Source organism: Mauremys reevesii, linkage group 9 (genome assembly GCF_016161935.1).
Source record: "Mauremys reevesii isolate NIE-2019 linkage group 9, ASM1616193v1, whole genome shotgun sequence".
NCBI classification, from domain to species: Eukaryota; Metazoa; Chordata; order Testudines; family Geoemydidae; genus Mauremys; species Mauremys reevesii.
In genome coordinates, this window is record NC_052631.1 from 8,878,142 (window position 1) to 8,897,377 (window position 19,236).

The following is a 19,236-nucleotide window of genomic DNA, read 5'->3' on the forward strand; positions in this document are numbered from 1 at the left end:
ATTGTGTACTGGTCAACCACAGTACGGCGGTTTAGGGTGCGGTAGTCAATACACATCCGGATTTTCCCATTCTTTTACGGACCACCACAATGGGTGAGGCGTATGAGCTGCGGGACTCTGTAATGATGCCATTTGCAGCCAGCTCTTGAAGATGTTGTCGCACATCTTCCATCTCGGAGAGCAAGCCTCCTAGATCTCTCTCTGAAAGGTCGGGAGTCATGTAGTCTGATGTTGTGCTCTACTCCTTTTGCACATCCCACATCCCACTCATGCAGTGAGAACACCTTGGGCCTTTCACAAAGTTTCCTCCTCAGGCGATCTTTCCACTCCTCCGACAATGGTGAATCTCCAAAGTCAAACTTTGCTGGGTCTATTGTTGGAACTTGAGTCTCGCACTGGGGTTTCACAATTGATTCAGGCTCGAAGAGGTCTGCTATCTTTTGTCCTTGCTTCACAACAACATCTCGACTTGTTTCATTAGCAATCAGTATAGTCACCTTTTCCTGGGCTTCAGCAGGTAGGGTTATGACTCCATTGGGGACCAGCACTCCTTCCGGGAGCTCTCCTTCAACTGGCTGCTCTATCATTGCTAATGCCCCTTTACTGCCTTTCAGCCTGGTACTCATGACAAGCACCTCTTGCTCTGTCCTTGCAGGTACTACTAAGGGGGTTGTGCCCATGTACTTCAGTGCCCCAATTGGTAGCTCAGATGTCTCCTTTTAGCACTCTCAATCTTCCTATAGGCTTCAGCACAAAGCGTATGGATCATCAGGGTACTCAGGTACTGGTCCCCAGCCCGTCGTCTGCAGTAATCCGCAAGCACCTTGAAGAGACTGGAGTTGGTCCCTATCAGCACAGACACATCAGAGGTCCCTTTAGGGTCAGGGCATATTAAGGCAGCTGTGTCTACCTCTTCCCTTACCCCAGCAACCTCCTCTGGGAATTCAAGGTGCACTATGACATACCCTTGATAGGGTATTCATCCATGCTGAGGCCACACAGACCAATGCCAGTCAGTGGCTGTATAGGCAGGTGCCTAAGCATCTGTTGGTAGAATGACTGAAATATAATAGTCACTTGAGATCCAGTGTCAAGCACGGCTTTACACTCCGCCCCTTCAATCCTCACCATGACCTCTGCTCGAGGCCCTATCAGTCCTGCAGGGATCCCAGCTGGACAGTCTCTTCTGGGGGAATCTTCAAATCCTGTAGGCCTAGGTGGTCTCCGTTCCCAGACCTTCTGACAGCTACTGGGTCTCTCCCAACTGATCCTCAGCTTTTCATATACTAAGGAGGGGTTCTCTTCCTTATGGCAGTTAGCAGCACTGTGCCCATCCTGACCACACCGGTAGCAAAAGAATTGTCCTTTCCCCCTTCGCCGGGGTGCGATAGTGGCTCTAGATATTGACTTCTCCATTGTCACAGTCTGAGGCTCCTTATTCCTGGAAATCTTAGCTCGGTCAATGGTGCTTTGCAGCTCAGCTATCCGTTCCGTCAGGACCTGCATTTGTTGGGCAAGTTCCTCTGTGGTGCTTACCATCAGTACACTGGCCATTTGCAGTGGCGTTGTGCTGGCTGGTTCCAATGTTTGGGCTTCCCAACACTCGCTGGCAGCCTGCCTTTCTTCCTCTTCCCTGACCTCCTTTATCAGCTGGGAGTAACTGGGGGGATGATCCTGCCGTTCTCTTAGTCGGAGATGAAGTAGAATCGGGTTCTGATACTGAGTCCCTCTTACAACTTGAGCCAGTCTGGTCTGATCCATCTGCTCAGCAGTCACTGCTCCCCTCATAACAGCTCTTTGAAGCAGTCTCTCCAGCCTCTGTATATAGGCTGAAATTTTCTCACCCCTTTCCTGTCGGGAATCAAGGAATTTACAGTAACTGTCTTCAGGGCTCTCTACGCTCCCAAAGGTATTATCAAGGGCCTCCAGGCAGTCCTTCACACTGACCTCAGGGTCAATGAGCTTCAGGGTGCGAAGTACATCTAATGCTGGGCCACTAAGGCTCTCTATTAGACACCTTCGCTTTTCTACATCAGGTACGGCCCACTCCCGCAGCATTTCAGTGGTATGCTCCAACCAGGGTTCAAACTCCTCTTCCCCAGCAAATAACCTTAACTTACGACAAGAGTTTGACGTAGCATAGGCCAACACAATCTTTTCCAATATATGCCCCAGTGCTTGTGCCCAATCATTGGCTGAAGCTGCCGTCCCTGAGCTAGAAGCTGCAGGACTGGGGCCCAACAAACCCGACATATTAGCCATTATACAAACAGTAATTCCATCAAAATATAATGACTATTGTTTAACAATACAGTGTAACACTCAACAGGTGCTGCGAGGGTACTGACCCAGGGATCCCGGACGAGCCCCAAAAATGTAACCCTTCTGCCCCTCTGAGTTGGCAGCAACAAGGGCCGGGTTCAGTATCCAGGGTTCCGTTTCAATAACACAATGCAAAACCGGCTCGAGCCCCACCCAGTGACCTGGGACAATTACCTACCACCCCCGGGCGCTCCAGGAGGCAATACTTCCCCACTCGCAAGCACGAAGTCTGAGTGTAGCAAAATCCTTTTAATAAAGGAGGAACAAACCAGAAGCAAAACCCCCCTCCAAGTACATTTGGCACTGTCCTTAGGGTCTTAAGTCCAATCACCCCAAAGTCCAACAACCCAAAAGTCTCAGTCTCTGGTCAGTGCCACCCCAGAGTTCAAAAGTTTATCTGCAGAGTTCCCTCCCCCCCCCAGGTGGAAATGGGGGGAGGGGTCGCACACACAGGGTGCTAAGGGACACCTTACGTGGGCCAGGGCCGACTGCCCCGCTTCTCCGTGGAGTTCTGCTGCAGCCTTCACCAGGACTGGCTCCACACCACCAGCTGTGCCGCTCCTTCAGCAGACCCGTGAACCACGTCAGCCATCCCCGCAAACCGCTCCACACTGCTCACTGTTCCATGGGCTGCTCCAACGTGCTGCAGACTGCTCCACTCTGCCAGCTGCTTGGTGATAGATCTTCAGGCTCTCCTACTACTTAACACAGCACTCAGTGATTTCCGCTCAGTAAACTTAGTTCTTTTAGTGACTTCAGCTCTTAGTGATTTCAACATGTAGTAGGAGAGCCCCAGTGCCACATGGCCCAATGTGAATTCAGGTCAGCAACCTCTAGATAGACTCCTAAAGGATTCAAAATTAGCTCTGCTCTTTAACAGTGGAGAGAGGAGGAAGTGCAATTGGTGTTCCAGGCCCTCAAAAGGGGCCCATACCATCAGGTACACACACCAGTCCCCACCCTCTCTCTCTTCACTGGGTTTTGGAACCCATGTCCCTTGGCTAGCAAGTACTATTTAATGTAGGTTGAGTCATTTTTGTCATAAAGCAGTCTCATAGTTCCTCATTCACATAATTAAGGTAACAGCCCCTTTTTTTCCTTCCTGCCCCAATAACAAAGAAATTGGGGATTCCACAGTGTGAAAATAACCATCCCATGCTGCTGTGTGTTATGCTAAGTGGAGTGGGTTTTCCAATGCAAATGCACATTCCTAAAATTCCTTTGCCCACTCCTCATAATGTACCACCAGATGTCAGGGTAGATCTCATCCTGACTCTGCTTACAGATATTTGTGCGAACCACCATAAACCTTGTCTATACTAGTGAAATAAAAAAGGGAAATAAAAACAACCCAGGAAACTACAGACCAGTTAGTTTAACTTCTGTGCCAGGGAAGATAATGGAGCAAGTAATTAAGGAAATCATCTGCAAACACTTGGAAGGTGGTAAGGTGATAGGGACTAGCCAGCATGGATTTGTAAAGAACAAATCATGTCAAACCAATCTGATAGCTTTCTTTGATAGGATAACGAGTCTTGTGGATAAGGGAGAAGTGGTGAATGTGATATACCTAGACTTCAGTAAGGCATTTGATACGGTCTCGCATGATATTCTTATCAATAAACTAGGCATGTATAAGGTGGGTACATAACTGGCTGGATAACAGCACTCAGAGAGTAGTTATTAATGGTTCCCAATCCTGCTGGAAAGGTATAACAAGTGGGGTCTGCAGGGGTCTGTTTTGGGACCAGCTCTGTTCAATATCTTCATCAACGACTTAGATATTGGCATAGAAAGAACGGTTATTAAGTTTGCAGATGATACCAAACTGGGAGGGATTGCAACTGCTTTGGAGGATAGGGTCATAATTCAAAATAATCTGGACAAATTGGAGAAATGGTTTGAGGTAAACAGGATGAAGTTTAATAAAGACAAATGCAAAGTGCTCCACTTAGGAAGGAACAATCAGTTTCACACATACAGAATAGGAAGAGACTGTCTAGGAAGGAGTACGGCAGAAAGGGATCTAGGGGTTATAGTGGACCACAAGCTAAATATGAGTCCACAGTGTGATGCTGTTGCAAAAAAAGCAAACATGATTCTGGGATGCATTAACAGGTGTGTTGTGAGCAAGACACGAGAAGTCATTCATCCGCTCTACTCTGCGCTGGTCAGGCCTCAGCTGGAGTATTGTGTCCAGTTCTGGGCACCACATTTCAAGAAAGATGTGGAGAAATTGGAGAGGGTCCAGAGAAGAGCAACAAGAATGATTAAAGGTCTAGAGAACATGACCTATGAAGGAAGGCTGAAAGAATTGGGTTTCTTTAGTTTGGAAAAGAGAAGACTGAGAGGGGACATGATAGCAGTTTTCAGGTATCTAAAAGGGTGTCATAAGGAGGAGGGAGAAAACTTGTTCAGCTTAGCCTCTAAGGATAGAACAAGAAGCAATGGGTTTAAACTGCAGCAAGGGAGGTTTAAGTTGGACATTAAGAAAAACTTCCTAACTGTCAGGGTGGTTAAACACTGGAATAAACTGCCTAGGGAGGTTGTGGAATCTCCATCTCTGGAGATATTTAAGAGTAGGTTAGATAAATGTCTATTAGGGATGGTCTAGACAGTATTTGGTCCTGCCATGAGGGCAGGGAACTCTCGAGGTCCCTTCCAGTCCTAGAGTCTATGAATCTATGAAATTTGGCAAAAAAAAGTCGCAGTATTGCTAACGCTGGTTCAGCCCTACTAGTGTCCTCACTGTTGGGAGGCCTAGTGTAGATGGGCCAGCATCATTTTAAGCACTGTGATCTAATCCTCCTCAGAGCAGGTGAAATTAGGGTTGCCACCCTTGCCAGGATCATCCCTTTTTTGAGGTAGCTGTCCTGGGAAATCTGTAGGGCTCCTCAGTACAGAGTGCCAGCTATCCAGTTGTGTGGGCTCAGGATTATCCCAGATGTTTTGATTTTTTATTTTAATACCTCAGAGATGGCAACACAAGGTCAAATCAACACAGTGCATAAAATGCCACTGGCGGCCAGCAGCATATGTACTCCAGGCTAGGGGTATGTCTTCATTGATTAAAAAAGAGATGTGTTTTTACAGTAGGATATCTATCGCATGTTAGCGATCTCTCTGAAATAAACAGAATGGAAACAGAGCATTGTTGTTTTCCTACAAGGTAAAAGGGAGTATAGAAGGGTAGAAGGGAGTATAAAGTGCTGACCTCCCCTAGTTACCTCTCAGTTAACACCACAAGTGCCTTTTCTCCATTGAGGCCATGTCTACATTACAAACTTATGTTGACGTAATTGTTTCCATGTGCATTGCGGGGGAAAACATCATTAGTTTCTCTTCTTATTTTATAGCAAGGAAACAAAACAGAAATTAAACAAACCTAACCTAGGAAGATAAAGTCCTCTGTCTTATTGCCTCTTAATATGTTATCACTGAAACAATCAGAGGAAATCTCTTTTCCTCCCTTCCCCACCAGAGCGACCTCAGGGTGACCCAGATAGATCTAAAAGTGACACAAATAATCAAGATGCATTTTAAGCAGAGGAGGCATTAAAACTGAGCTGGAGAAATATACCAATCCAATGGGATACTTGGCCCTTCTGAGCTTATCTGCCACACCTGGTGTTGAAGAGTGAGGGTAGGGTAACCCTCGATGTTATAGGTGATTTGTGGATAGCCCTGAGGTGGTGCTATAAAAGGAACAGATATTTTGTGCTTTGCAACATTGGTGACTATTATAACCCTCTCTCTCTCTTTTTCTTTAAGCCACATAATAAATGAACTGATAGAAACAGAGCGGGTTTATGTAGAAGAACTTCAAAGTATAATAGAGGTAAGGTGAATGCTTCTGTGCAAACTTCCAGTATTAATCTTCTTCTGAGTTATTAATGAATGAGTAATATGCTTACTCTTTGCAGTGATTTTTTTACCTTTGATAGGACCCTCTGTGTGAGGTGCTGAGCACTCACAATTCCCATTCCTTGTTTCGACGGCACAGGTTTTCCATTATAAGGCACTTCGGCCAAGAAGGTGAAGAATTAAGGCTATTCTACGTATTTTACTTAAGGAGTTAGGTTAGTGGGGGCAGTCATGGTGCTGGGGGAGCAGAATGTTTCTCATAAAAGGATCAGCAGTGAAATAGTTAACAGTGTTAACTTGGAAACATCACGATCAGGCTTCAGAGTCTACATCCTGGTTTTTTTTTTATAGATTCCAGCGCCAGAAAGAACCATTGTGATTATCAGGTCTAACCTTCCATATAACTAGGGTTGGCAGAATTTATAGGATAAATTCATAGGAATTATAGAATCATTCCTCTCTATTCGGCATTGGTGAGGCCTCATCTGGAGTACTGTGTCCATTTTTGGGCCCCACACTACAAGAAGGATGTGGAAAAACTGGAAAGAGTCCAGCAGAGGGCAACAAAAATGATTAGGGGGCTGGAGCACATGATTTATGAGGCGAGGCTGAGGGAACTGGGATTATTTAGTCTGCAGAAGAGAAGAATGAGGGGGGATTTGATAGCTGTTTTCAACTACCTGAAAGGGGGCTCCAAAGAAGATGGTTCTAGACTGTTCTCAGTAGTAGCAGATGACAGAACAAGGAGTAATGGTCTCAAGTTGCAGTGGGGAAGGTTTAGGTTGGATATTAGGAAAAACTTTTTCACTAGGAGGGTGGTGAAACACTGGAATGGGTTACCTAGGGAGGTGGTAGAATCTCCTTCCTTAGAGGTTTTTAAGGTCAGGCTTGACAAAGCCCTGGCTGGGATGATTTAGTTGGGGTTGGTCCTGCTTTGAGCAGGAGGTTGGACTAGATGACCTCCTGAGGTCCCTTCCAACCCTGATATTCTATGATTCTATGAATTTGATTTCTTTTAAAAATAATTTTGATGGATAATATTGGTGTTTATTTTAAAGCATTTTTTTAGATTATCTATTTAAATGTTCACAGTTGCATGAAATTAGGGGTGGCTCAGGCAGTTATTTAATGACGGTAGACACTAAGATTCAAAAAGTTAGAGTCTTATAAACCATTGAAACACAAATTGTCAATGTCACATGTCAAAATATACCAAGTACCTTCCTTAAATCAACAAATGGTACTTTTTTTGTTTACTATTCATTTGATAGTACGCTTGTACTAAGCCCAATTCAAAAGTCTAAATCACTGGATTTTGACTCTGATAAATTCTCAAGCAGCATTTTTCTTACTTTACATATTTGTAAATTTTGATTATTATTGAGGGAAATATTTTTGTCGTTATGTGTACAGTGTACATTTACTGATAAAACTTGAATCCTTGCAAGCCTATGTATAACACAGGCCATAGAACTTCCCCAGAATAATTCCTTGACAACTAGAGCATCTCTCTTTCAAAACCATGTCCATTGAGATGAATGTGGGTGATGCACACCTGTCTTAGGACCAAATGCTAAACTTCATTGCGCCAAACTTACATAAACGAGCTTTGCACCGAGGATCTAAGAATGGCTGAGGGGAAAAAAATTCTTCCCCCAATCCAGTGTGTTGGCATAGAGCAGCTGTATAGCCATTCTTCTGGTGCTAATACAAGACATGGACCCTAGCTGTTATTAAAGCCCCTGTGTGCTCCCTCTATGTGGGGCTTGGGTCTGTGGTCCATGTACAGTGGCAGATCTATGTACTGGCTACTTCTCAGCAGGGCAGCTGGAACTCATGTCTTCCTTAGGTCTGTAGCAGCCTGAGTTTGGCGGCCTTCAGAGCACACTGAATGGCCCACCTGTTCTCCAGGGTCTGTGAGAAGATAGGTGTTGGGTAGGGCTGGTGGTGGTGGTTATGTGGGACTTTTGGAACTGTGTGTGTGGGATTGACTAACTTCTTTCATACCTATGTTGTCCCTTCATCATTTGATTTGAGCTGGGGGAATTGATGGGTCTGTTTATTGTTTATTAGTGTCTTTTTAAAGGCCCGTCAAGTGCTCCCAGAGTCCTCTTCTTGTATAGTTTGTAAAAATCCAATAAACCCCAACAAACATAACCTCTCTCTGTGTGGAGAGCCCTGTGCTGCAGATCTACAAGGACCCTGTTATGCTTAAGGCCTTCCCTTCCCACAGGGCAGGGTCAACTTTTGACTTTTAGGTTTTATCTATGCTTCGAGCCGGAGGTAATTTCCAGCTCAAGGAGACATACCTTTGCAAGCTTTGATCAAGCTAGCATGCTAAAAATAGAAGTGTAGCCATGCCAATCACAGCAGCAGAAGGGGCTAGCTGCCCAGGTACGTACCTGGCATCTTGGATGGGATCACATTTGGGTGGCTAGCCCGGCCTGCTGCTCCCACCGCTGCAGCTACACTTCTGTTTTTAGTGTACTAACTTGATCAGAGCTAGCCTAGGTATGTTTCCTCAAAGAGGAAATTACACCTCCAGCTCGAAGCATAGATGCACCCTCAGAACTGTTGTTTCATTCTGTCCGTAAACTCAGCACCACCTCTGTTCAGGGTTGGAACAGTATCATCACAACTCTGAGGGCTAGGTACTCAATGGAAACTTAAAATCAACAGGAACTGACGGGCCACCAGAGAAGTGCTAGTATGGGAGGCCACCATGAACCAGCTCAATTTGACCCCTATCGTATTTAGAGAACAAAGAACAAATAGGATTTGGGTCAGATTGTGCAATTATGAGCGGTACATAGCGACAGTATCACCATATTAAATAGCTCAAGCAGGGTATTTATTTTTCCTGGTGAAAATTGGCCTATTGTTTTTTCACTCTACACAGGGCTATGCTTCAGAAATGGACAATCCTGACTTAATTCATCTGATCCCATTGGCTCTTCAGAACAAAAAGGAAGTTCTTTTTGGCAACCTCCCGGAAATCTACGAATTCCACAACAGGCACGTGCTTACTGTCTAGTAATTTACACTTCAGTGAATAAGCAGTTACAATGCTTTATCTGTCACACAAATAAGCAGCCAAGAAATGTAGTCCTCACCTTACCTGTGTGTGCACCTCCCACTATAGAATCCTGAACAATGTAAAAGACCTGTGGGGTCATCTAATTCATCTCCTTGTCAGTGTGGGCTTGTACCCCATTGTGCATGTACTATGGTTTGTCGTAACTTCAGTGGTTTTAAATGTCCCTTGGGAGAAGTCTTTTACCCCTTTCCTTGGAACATAATAGATGTTGTGGACCCAAATCCTGCAGCCTTTTATTAGACAAGACTCTCATTTTCCTCTGCTGTCAGGAAATTTTTCCTAATATTCAGCCTAATTTTTCCTTTCTTTATGTCTTCCCATTACTGGTAGCTATAATCCGATTTGTTGCACTCCTTGCTAGGTGTTTACATCTGTCAAATGTTCATCTATGATGCCCCCTCCAAAATCCTTGTCTACTCTGGGAAGTATACCTGTTGCTGACGTCTGTTGTCAGCAATCAGTGCAGCTGAATTCATGCTGAAAACCCTAATTTAATAGACAAGATTAAAGTACGTTCAATGTTCTTTCAGGAGACTGAGGAAACCTATTAAAAATTTCCTACTGTTGCTAACCCCAGTGCAGCAAAACTTGACATTAGCAACAGCAGGGATTTCAAATTCCCTTGCGTAGAGGAGGCATAAGAAATACAGGCAAGTCGCATCTTAGGCGCATTTAACATGTGCGAATTCAGCTTTGCGTGGTCGGCAAAAACAGGGAAAAAAAAGAAAAATAACAATATAAAAATTGCATCTGTAGTGCGGGCGATTCCGCCCGCCATTCAACTCAATGAGTGTTTCACTATACACGGAACGGAACCCCCGCGTAAGATGAGACTTGCCTGTAGAAGGTAAAATCACAGTCTAAATCCTAAACTTTATCAGACTAAGCAAGATTGGGAATCAAGCAGTTTTTTTCATCCCACCAGGTGTTGAAAGTGGTTCACAGTTCTTAATACACAGGCTGAATTCCCTGCTCAGCCTGGGACCAATCTCCCCAGTTCAAAGTCTTTTCTTCCAAACGTTCTTGTTGCCTTCAGAATAGGTGGGAGAGGAGAGAGGTGGGCTCATGATGCCACTGTCTCTTATTTTATACTCAGTTCATGTGCTCAGAAAAATACTGGCTCAAACATGGAGTCAAGCATCACATGTCCTGATACCTTGCTGAGTCACGGAGTTAAGCAATCCCCATTGTGTAGCGCTTGAGCAACTGTTTCTTATTGAATTGTAAATCTCTTGTTTACAATTCCGCTGCTGGTCAATGGCTGGCGATGGTCGCTTAACACCCATCTGAGTGTGAGCCACCTCCCTTGTTGCCATTGGAGAGCTAGCTGTGGATGTCTCCCAGACACACAACATATTCCAATAACAGCCATGTAGCAAAATCTTATAACTTTATGTACAATGGTGATATACTTATGTTGACAGAACAATGAGTTTCAGCAAATCATGACTTTACCTCACGAGGGCATATAATCCTATCCCAATGGTGAATATGGGGGTTCCAGAGTGTCATATCCCCCACACCGTGTAAATGTATTGATCTCTTGGAAATGCCTTTCCTCTCTCCCTCTCAGAATTTTCCTTAAGGAGCTGGAAAATTGCATTGAGAACCCTGAGCTTCTTGGTCGGTGCTTTTTAAAAAGAGTAAGTAAACAGTGGGTTTGTATAAAACCGAGAGTCTGGTCCTACAGCAGTTGCTTACACAAATGGTTTGGCCCATACTCACCTGAATCATCCTATTTGCATCCATGGGTCTGCTTGGGTGAATAAGGCACGCTCGCATGAGTAAATGCTGCTGGACTGAGCCCGGGTCTAGAAAAGATTGATGCTGTTAATTAATGTAGATGTTTGAATTGGAGCCTTTTGGTTGCCTTAGTGACAGGAAGGGATCTTGACACTGGCCCCAGGCAACTCCGTGGTCACAGTAGCCCTGTCCCCTGTGCACCCGAAACACAGCCCCACCACAGGTAAGAGAATGGCTCAGCAGGAGATCCTCTGGCTCCACCCAGGCCCTATCCCGTCAAGCTCAAAGATGTTGAGCTCCAGAGGGCACAGGAAGCTCACCCTCCTAGGGCCACCCCTGGAATCCTGCCTCCTCCCTGAGGCAGTGGAATTGTATCAGGTCTGTGGCTTGCTCCCTTTGAAGTCAATTGGAGTTTTACCACTAATTTAGATGAGATTGGGTTCTTACTTATTCACAGAATTCAGCAATCCTTAGGAACGTAGGACTGGAAGAGACGTCTTGGGTCACAGAGTCCAGTCCCCTGTTATCGGAGGAAAACCCCATCCTATAATTCCATTCATAAATTTATCAAGCTACTTAGGTTATTTGCTGCCATTACTCCTATTGGGAAGCTATTCCAGAACCTCTCTCCGCTGAGGGTTAGAAACCTCCTTCTAATTTTATTCATGATGACTTTATCCCCATTTGTTCTTGTGCCAACATTGTCCTTTAGCTTAAATAGCTCTTCACCCTCCCTGCTGTTTAACCCACTGATGTATTTACAGAGAACAATCATAGCCCCTGTTTGCCTTTGTTTTGTTAGGCTAACCAAACCAACCTCTTTTAAGCTATGTCTACACTGCAATTAAAAACATGTGGCTGGCCCATGCCAGCTGACTTGGGCTCGCAGGGCTTAGGATACCGGACTGTTTAATTGCGGTGTAGACATTACAGCTCAGGCTGCAGCCCGAGATCTGGGATCCTCCTACCATGCAGGGTCCTAGAGCCCATCCTCCAGCCCGAGCTCGGAAGTCTACCTTGCAATGAAACAGCTCCACAGCCCGAGCCTCATGAGCCGAGTCAGCTGGCATGGGCCAGCTGTGGATTTTTAATTGCAGAGTAGACACACACATAGGCTCGCCATTGCCTTGATCATCCCACTGCAACAGCCCTTCTCTGCATCTGTTCCAGTTTGAAGTCATCTTTCTTGAACACGGGTGACCAGAACTGTACACAATATTCCAGCTGAATAAACATGGAATCTACCCATCAGCATGGGTCTCCTGTACTTTTCTGTTGTGATGGTAACTGATTGTTTAACCGGGTGGAGTGAGCCCCACTCACTGGAAAGTCCAAGGCTACCAGGCAGTGCTGTTTCTCTGCACTGGGCAGCCCAGCATGCAGATAGCCACCTCTGCCTTTGCTTGATGTACATGCTAAAGTGCAGAGCAAGTTAAGAAAATGGCTCCTTGTGGGTAACCACCTGTAATTCCAGCTCCCCTGCCAGCTTTCCCAAGTCCTGCCTCATTTAGCACAGCCTTATTGTTGTAAGTGACACGTCAGAAGCTGGTGGTGCTTGCAGTGCAGTTGTTCCAAAAAGCTGCTTTGCCGGTTTCCTCCTGAATACTTTCTTGCTCTGGCTAATTCACAAAACCAGGGTATTGTGTTCAGAATAGGAAGCTTGTGGAAGTAACTGGCATATGTTAACCAAAAAAGATTGTGACATACTCCGCAGTTCTGTGTCACAAGGTTTGCAGTTGGGTTTTCCATTCCCTTGGTTATTGGGGTCTATCAGGCAAAACCGTGTGTGATGAATTATTTATGTTCCTAAAGCCATCTGGCTGTTAATTTTTCTTTAACAAGCTACTAACTGCTGTTTACTGAATATCTGAGGCTGACGTGCATGGCCCTACACAGTAATCAGGAATTATGTGTGTGGGAAAACAGCCTGCCTTCTACTCCAAGGAAATTAAAAAGTAGTTAACATGATTAAGACACGCTGGTCTTAAAACATGTTAGTTTATTAAAAATTGAGCAAGAAAAAGGAGTTGAAAACCATGATAAGATTTTGCCTTTCAAAGCAGTTCCCTTTTCTGGGACCAGTTTTCTACGGGCTCTATTGGGAAAATTAGCATCATGTGTTAGATGTTGCTTTTAGACTAACTGGACTTTCAAGAGCTACAGGTTCAAATTCTAAGAGCTGATTTAGCCTTCTATCCTTCTGGGATAAAGGGCCCGATTGTGCAATCATCTACGCACGTGAGTAATGCTGATTAATTTAAAGTATTTCCATTAAAGACAATGGAATTACTCTCATGAGTAAGGGTTTGCGAAACTGTACCCAGATTTAGTTCCCTGCAGTTTACTCTGATTGGTTCTTTTGATTGAGATGTTAAAAGCCAAGCTCTTGTCTGCTCTAAGTAACCATGAAAGATCCCACGCCACTTTTCATAAGAGATGAGATTTGTCCTACCATCTTGGGTCATAACCTGTTCTTCTCCCATTGTTCTAATATCATCCAGCTGTCTGACAGTCTGTTGCGTCCCACCCCAGGGATGGCTGTATTTCCATGGTACGTGAAGGAATTCCTGTCTTAAGGACTATATAGATATCTGTGTGAGTGAAACATACATATCTTAATTTTCAAAGGTGCTGAGCACGCTCTGCTCCCAAAGACTTCAACTGGAATTGTGGGTACTCAACACTTCTAAAAAGCAGGCCCCTAATTTATAACGTTGTTTGGGATGAGGGGAATAGTACTAATGGAACTATTATACTTCTATAATTAGACTCTAATTATAATTAAATGAAGTTAATTAGGCCCTTCACTATTGGATTCATGACAAATATTCAGGTCCAAAGGGTTTTAGTAATAAAAATCAATAAAATATGTGTTTTTCTAAGCTACTTCTTATAGTCAGTGTTAATTGTAATGAATGAAAACATCCACTAAAGCATAAAACAATCATTATTGTAAGGGGCAGTTTGAGGTCCTTAACTGGGCAAGTATTAGAGGGGTAGCTGTGTTAGTCTGGAGTTTAACTGGGCAAAACTCCTACTGAGGTTGATATCAGAGATGGGATGGACTAATCGCAAACCTCAGATCCAAACAGGCCAGAACTTTGAGGTGTTCAAAAACCAACAAAGGATCCAAATTTTGCAAATGCCCCTTGTCTTTACAATGGGCCAGAGCGAAAGCTCTGGTCTGAAGATCCGCAAAATCTGGATTTAAATTTTGCAGCTTGCGGCCCTTCTCTGTGAACAAGAAGACTTTGGGCTTGATTCCCCTCTCACATACACCAGCATAAATCAGTGATGTTAATAGGGTTACCTGGGTGTAATTGGTGTAAAGTGAAAAGAAAATCAGACCCTTTGTCTCTTCTATCTGTCAGCTTCTATGAACCAATCAAATAAATCATTAAAACAATCTATTGACTAAGAGGTCAGATCAAACTTTTTCTTCACCTCATCATTCAAATCCCTCACTAGGAGCAAAATCCTCACCCTGGGATCTCTTTTCTGACACAATAACTCTTCTGATTCAAGGTCTTCCCTCACGTTGGGCTGTTTTTAGAAGGAGCCACAGCAGCTCCAAAAAAATTGGTCTGTGCCCAGGGCGAGACGCAGACAGAAACATGACTGTGTGTTTGTGTTCCCAGCGATTTGGCAGCTTTCTGCTTCTCACTGAGAAAAGGCTTTTGGCTTGCTCCTGTAGTTACAGCCGTGTTTGCTTTGGCACCGGGTAAAATTCGAAAGGGCTGCTCTTGAAGGTGAAGCTCCTTCTGAGTGGAAACAAACCTTGTTCTTAGCCATATGTGAAACAATACATAAGGTCTGATTCTGCGCCTACTGAAATCAATGGGAAAACTCACAATGCCTTCAAAGGGAGCGGGACTGGGGCCCAAATTATGGGCAGCTAGTGAATGTAATATAGAACTGAGGTTTCAATCAAGTAAAGAGTTCATTGGGTTTGTTCAACGTGCCAGCTACTATTCTTTATTCCCTCTGAAATCATACTTATAGGACACTGTCATGGCATTTTACCAGACAAATAAAACACAACAGGTGCTGATCATAAAGTGTTGATTGCAGATTATTTAGATTGTTCATAGTCCATGCCCAGCAAACAATGTGCTGATTCACCAGTGACTTATTTCTGCTTTACCCTGGTGAAGCCCCACTAGGAGGAGTGGCGCTCCAGCAGGAGCCAAACAGTAGCGGCTCAAGCCCAGTGAGCGTATGATTAGAATACAGCCTGTTGTGGCTGTTTTTTTGACTGTCACTGTTTTACGAATGCTCCCTGTGGCCTGGTCTGAACCCACGACAACTTTTAACCTGATTTTGTAACTGGTTAAAGGCTTGATCACCTTGTAACTTGGGTCACGAGTACCACAGCTGAGTTTGTGTCCACACAGCGGCCTTTGTGTGCCGTCACAACGGTGTTTGTGCAGCTGCTGCCCGGCTGCATTTGCAGCAATGCATTCTGGGAAACATGGTCCCGCAGTAGGCCAGGCTGGGATAGAATTCCCCAGAGCCATGCACCTTTCCGGGGCTGATCACTCTGACCCTGACCTAGCAAACGATTTCAACATGTGCTTAATTTTAAGTCTGGGATGGGGCTACTCAAATGCTTAGTGTTAAGCATGTACTGGAGTGCTTTGCTGGATTAGGGTTAACCCCTTGCAGGATTGATCCCACAGAGCAGTATCAATAGCACGTGGGACAGTGGACGCTGTTAGAGTCGGTGGGATTCCTCTAATGGGTAAGGGTTTGCTTATCATATGATAGATGTCCGACCATAAAGAGAGCTGGGAGGATGGAGGGATTCCCAAGCCACAGACATGGTGAGTGCTCTCTCTGTGCTGCAGAAAAAAACAAAACAAAAGGGTGTAAGCCATCCAGCAATCATGTGCCAGCCAGAACCTCTGGAAGGGGTGAAACACAATGAACTGCTGTTGTTACTACTGCGTGGTAACCACGTCTGGACACATGTTTAGTGCCAGCCATGCCACTACTGCGTTACAGACACATGGGTAAAAGCTTTACTGTAGGTCAGGGGTGAGCAAACTACAGGGGTGGAGCAGGCTTAGGGCCCTGCACCCCGGCGGCAGCTCACATGCCTGGGAGCTGCAGAGCCCGAGAGCGGTGAGAGAAGAGCTGGGGGGGCGCATGGGGGCCACCGCCCGCATGCATTTGCTGCAGCCTGCAGGAGCCCCCGGGGGGGGGGGGGGGCGCCGGGTCACAGCCTGGGCAGGAGGGGCATGGGTGCGGCTGCTCCCTGCCAGCGGTGCCACCGCCTTTGCAGGGCTGCTGCCCCCCCCTCCCCGCACCGCTGAGGTTGGCAATACTGAATATTACATCATGTCACCGAAGAAATTTAAGTCAAGGTTTCTCAAGCGTTTTCACAGGCTGCATCTTAATACAGTTATTGTTTCATGAGCCAAGTCTTCCCTCTCTGACAATCACATTGTATCCAAATATGGTAACCCTCCCTACACCAGCTCTGCACTGCGGCACAAGCGTACTGCTTCACTACAGTACAAAGTGGCAATGATGTCATTTTTCTCATCACGTGCAGCCGTTACCCATTATGACAGGCTGTTTATAATGCTAAGTTTACTAGTTTTCGGAGGTTGTCGACTGAGGCTAACTATTTTTGTTGAGTTGTTTCAGATCTAAGACTCTGGCAATTGCTGCTGCATCATTTTGCTAATACTTTGTGTCAATTGTGTGTGTATGTTAAGTATTTGAGTGTATATGTTTATCATGTGTGAATATGCGTGTGTAGGTTGTTGAAATTTGTCATATTGATATTGTCAGTTGTTTTTGTATGATGGCGTATCCGCCATTCTAATTTTACAAATTTTATTAATAACAATAATTGGATATTCTAAAGGTAGAATAAAATGTAGCAGATTTTGATATGAAAGAAGGAAGGACGTATGCGTGACTAAAAAGGGTGAATTTCCAGTTACAATCAACATTGCTTAATTTTAAGGAAAAGTCATCTTGATCTCTTAATCAATGTTCACATCAAACAGTTGATGAAATTCAAATAGTGACTCATAGTTAGTGAGTGACATGTATTCTCTATCCTTTACTTCTAAGAGTGAACAAGAAAAAGAACTGACAGCCTCATGGCAGATAGATATGTAGACTAGATATGTAGCCTAAATAATGAAATGAATAAATTTTCAAGCCAAACGTGTATTAATTCTAATGAACAATGCCACCTTATGCACTATTCATTTTTGAAAGTTTATAATAAGCGATGCTCCGGGGGAAGGGGGAGAGGGGAACGCAAGGTGGAAGTTTCACCTAGGGCACAAAATATCCTTGCTCCAGCCCTGAGCATGATATAAATATACAGGCAGATCTGGAGTTGGAAATCTTGGAGCTGAACATTCCTGAACTTTGATATGTTGAAGATCTGGCTCTGCATCTATAGCCCTAATTATTCCTCTGTGGAATCTCGTTTCTGACAGCGACTCTCGGTCCTTGCCATAATGAAAGGCTAGTTTTAAGGACACAGAACATTTGTCTGAGCTGGTGTCCCCTTGATTTGTGCAGCGCTGTGTATGATGATTACACAGAGGGCTGCTACTTCAGGGCAAGTGTCCGATAGGTTGATGATTGCTTGCCCGTCTTTCTCCAGTCTGAACAGTTTTGTTTTGTTTGTTTGTTTGTCCTCTGCTGCTGCTTTTGAATTGACCATCACCGTCTCCCTCACTGAAGCGTACCTGTTTTCTTTAGGCAAGGGGCAGGTAGTCATGCTTGATTACCCTTTCTGATTCCTTTCAGTTCTGTGTTCTCTACCCACTGCCACTTTCCCTCCATGGCAACATACGTAAGCAATCCTATTCAGGCAAAGGAAAGTTTGCGCCTCACTTTGAAATTGCACCAAGAATAGTGTTTTGGTTGCAAGTGCATAATCATAGAAACGTAGTGAAGGGTGGCATTGGCTTTCCCCTGTCCTCTCCCATCCCCTTTGGATCTGATCCTAATGGGTGATCCCAGCTTAAAAGGTGACAATCCCACACACAACATCTCTGCCAAAAACTATTCCTTGGAGAGAAATTCCTTGCCAACCCCAAAGAGGCAGCATTGTCTAGTGGACTAAGTACAGGACAGAGAGCCAGGAATTCCTGCATTTTACTCCTGCTTCTGCCTCTGATTCACAGTAGTCTGGTCTACACTACAAAGTGAGGTCAACGTAAGCCACCTTGCATTGACTTAGTTGTGCATGTGTCTACACTTAAATTTGTCTCCCATCTCTGGACCATGGCTCTCCATTACACTGACATAGTAACGGCACCTCCCCGAGTGTCATGGAGCCAGGGTCCATGTACTGAGGTCAATGCAGCATGGATGTAGACAATGAGTGACCTATGTTGACCCTAACTGTCCTTCAGCCATTGTCCTACAATGCTCTGTACTGACTGCTCTGGTCACAGTTGTGAACTCCACTGACTAGGGCTCATGGAGACCAGAAGCCCCCCCCCCCACCTTTAAAACCCTGTGAATTTTTGAAATACCTTTTCCTGATTGTCCATATTGGCAAGCACCTAGCGGCTCTCCACGGTTATGTGCAACTGCCCAACCAGCCATGCCGGTTGTACACTCCAGATGTGCTCCGGCTTGGAGTAGGCAGGAGATATTGGATCTCCTGGGCCTGTGGAGAGGTGAAGCTCTGCAAGCCCAGCTACGGATCAGCCAGAGAAATGAGGATATCTATGAGCAGATTGCCCAGGAGATGCAGGAGAAGGGGTGCCACAGGGATCAGTGGCAGTACTGCGTGAAAGTGAAGGAACTGCGGGAGGCATATCAGAAGTCATTCCGGTGCTGAGACACAGACCTGCTGCTTTAATAAAGAGCGACACGCTGTACTTAGAGGAGACCTCACCACCACCCCGTAGAGCACCGACGCTTGCATAACCATAGAAAAGTAGTCCTTTCTCTTGGATGTACTCTGTGGGAAGGTATGCTGGTGCCAAAACAGGGACGTGCATGCCATCTATTGCTCCACTGCAGTTTGGGAACCCCATTGCTGCAAATCCGTCCACTATGTCCTGCATGTTGCTGAGAATTACAGTCCTTCAGAGCAGCGGATAATTAATGGCCCTGCACACTTGCATGACAGTGGCCCCCACAGTGGATTTTCCAACTCCAAAATGATTTCCCACCGACAGGTAGCAATCCGGTGTTGCAAGTTTCTATGGTGTGATCGCCAC

At 45.1% G+C, this 19,236-nt stretch overlaps 1 protein-coding gene across 1 annotated transcript in view; it reads left to right on the forward strand.

Moving 5' to 3' along the window:
- Positions 1-19,236, forward strand: part of MCF2L2 (MCF.2 cell line derived transforming sequence-like 2) — a 293,975-nt gene that overhangs the window by 228,922 nt on the left and 45,817 nt on the right. The window contains exons 17-19 of the mRNA XM_039488965.1: positions 6,094-6,160; positions 9,086-9,201; positions 10,857-10,926. Of these exons, the coding sequence (XP_039344899.1) occupies positions 6,094-6,160; positions 9,086-9,201; positions 10,857-10,926 (253 nt within the window). The remainder of the gene's footprint in view (positions 1-6,093; positions 6,161-9,085; positions 9,202-10,856; positions 10,927-19,236) is intronic.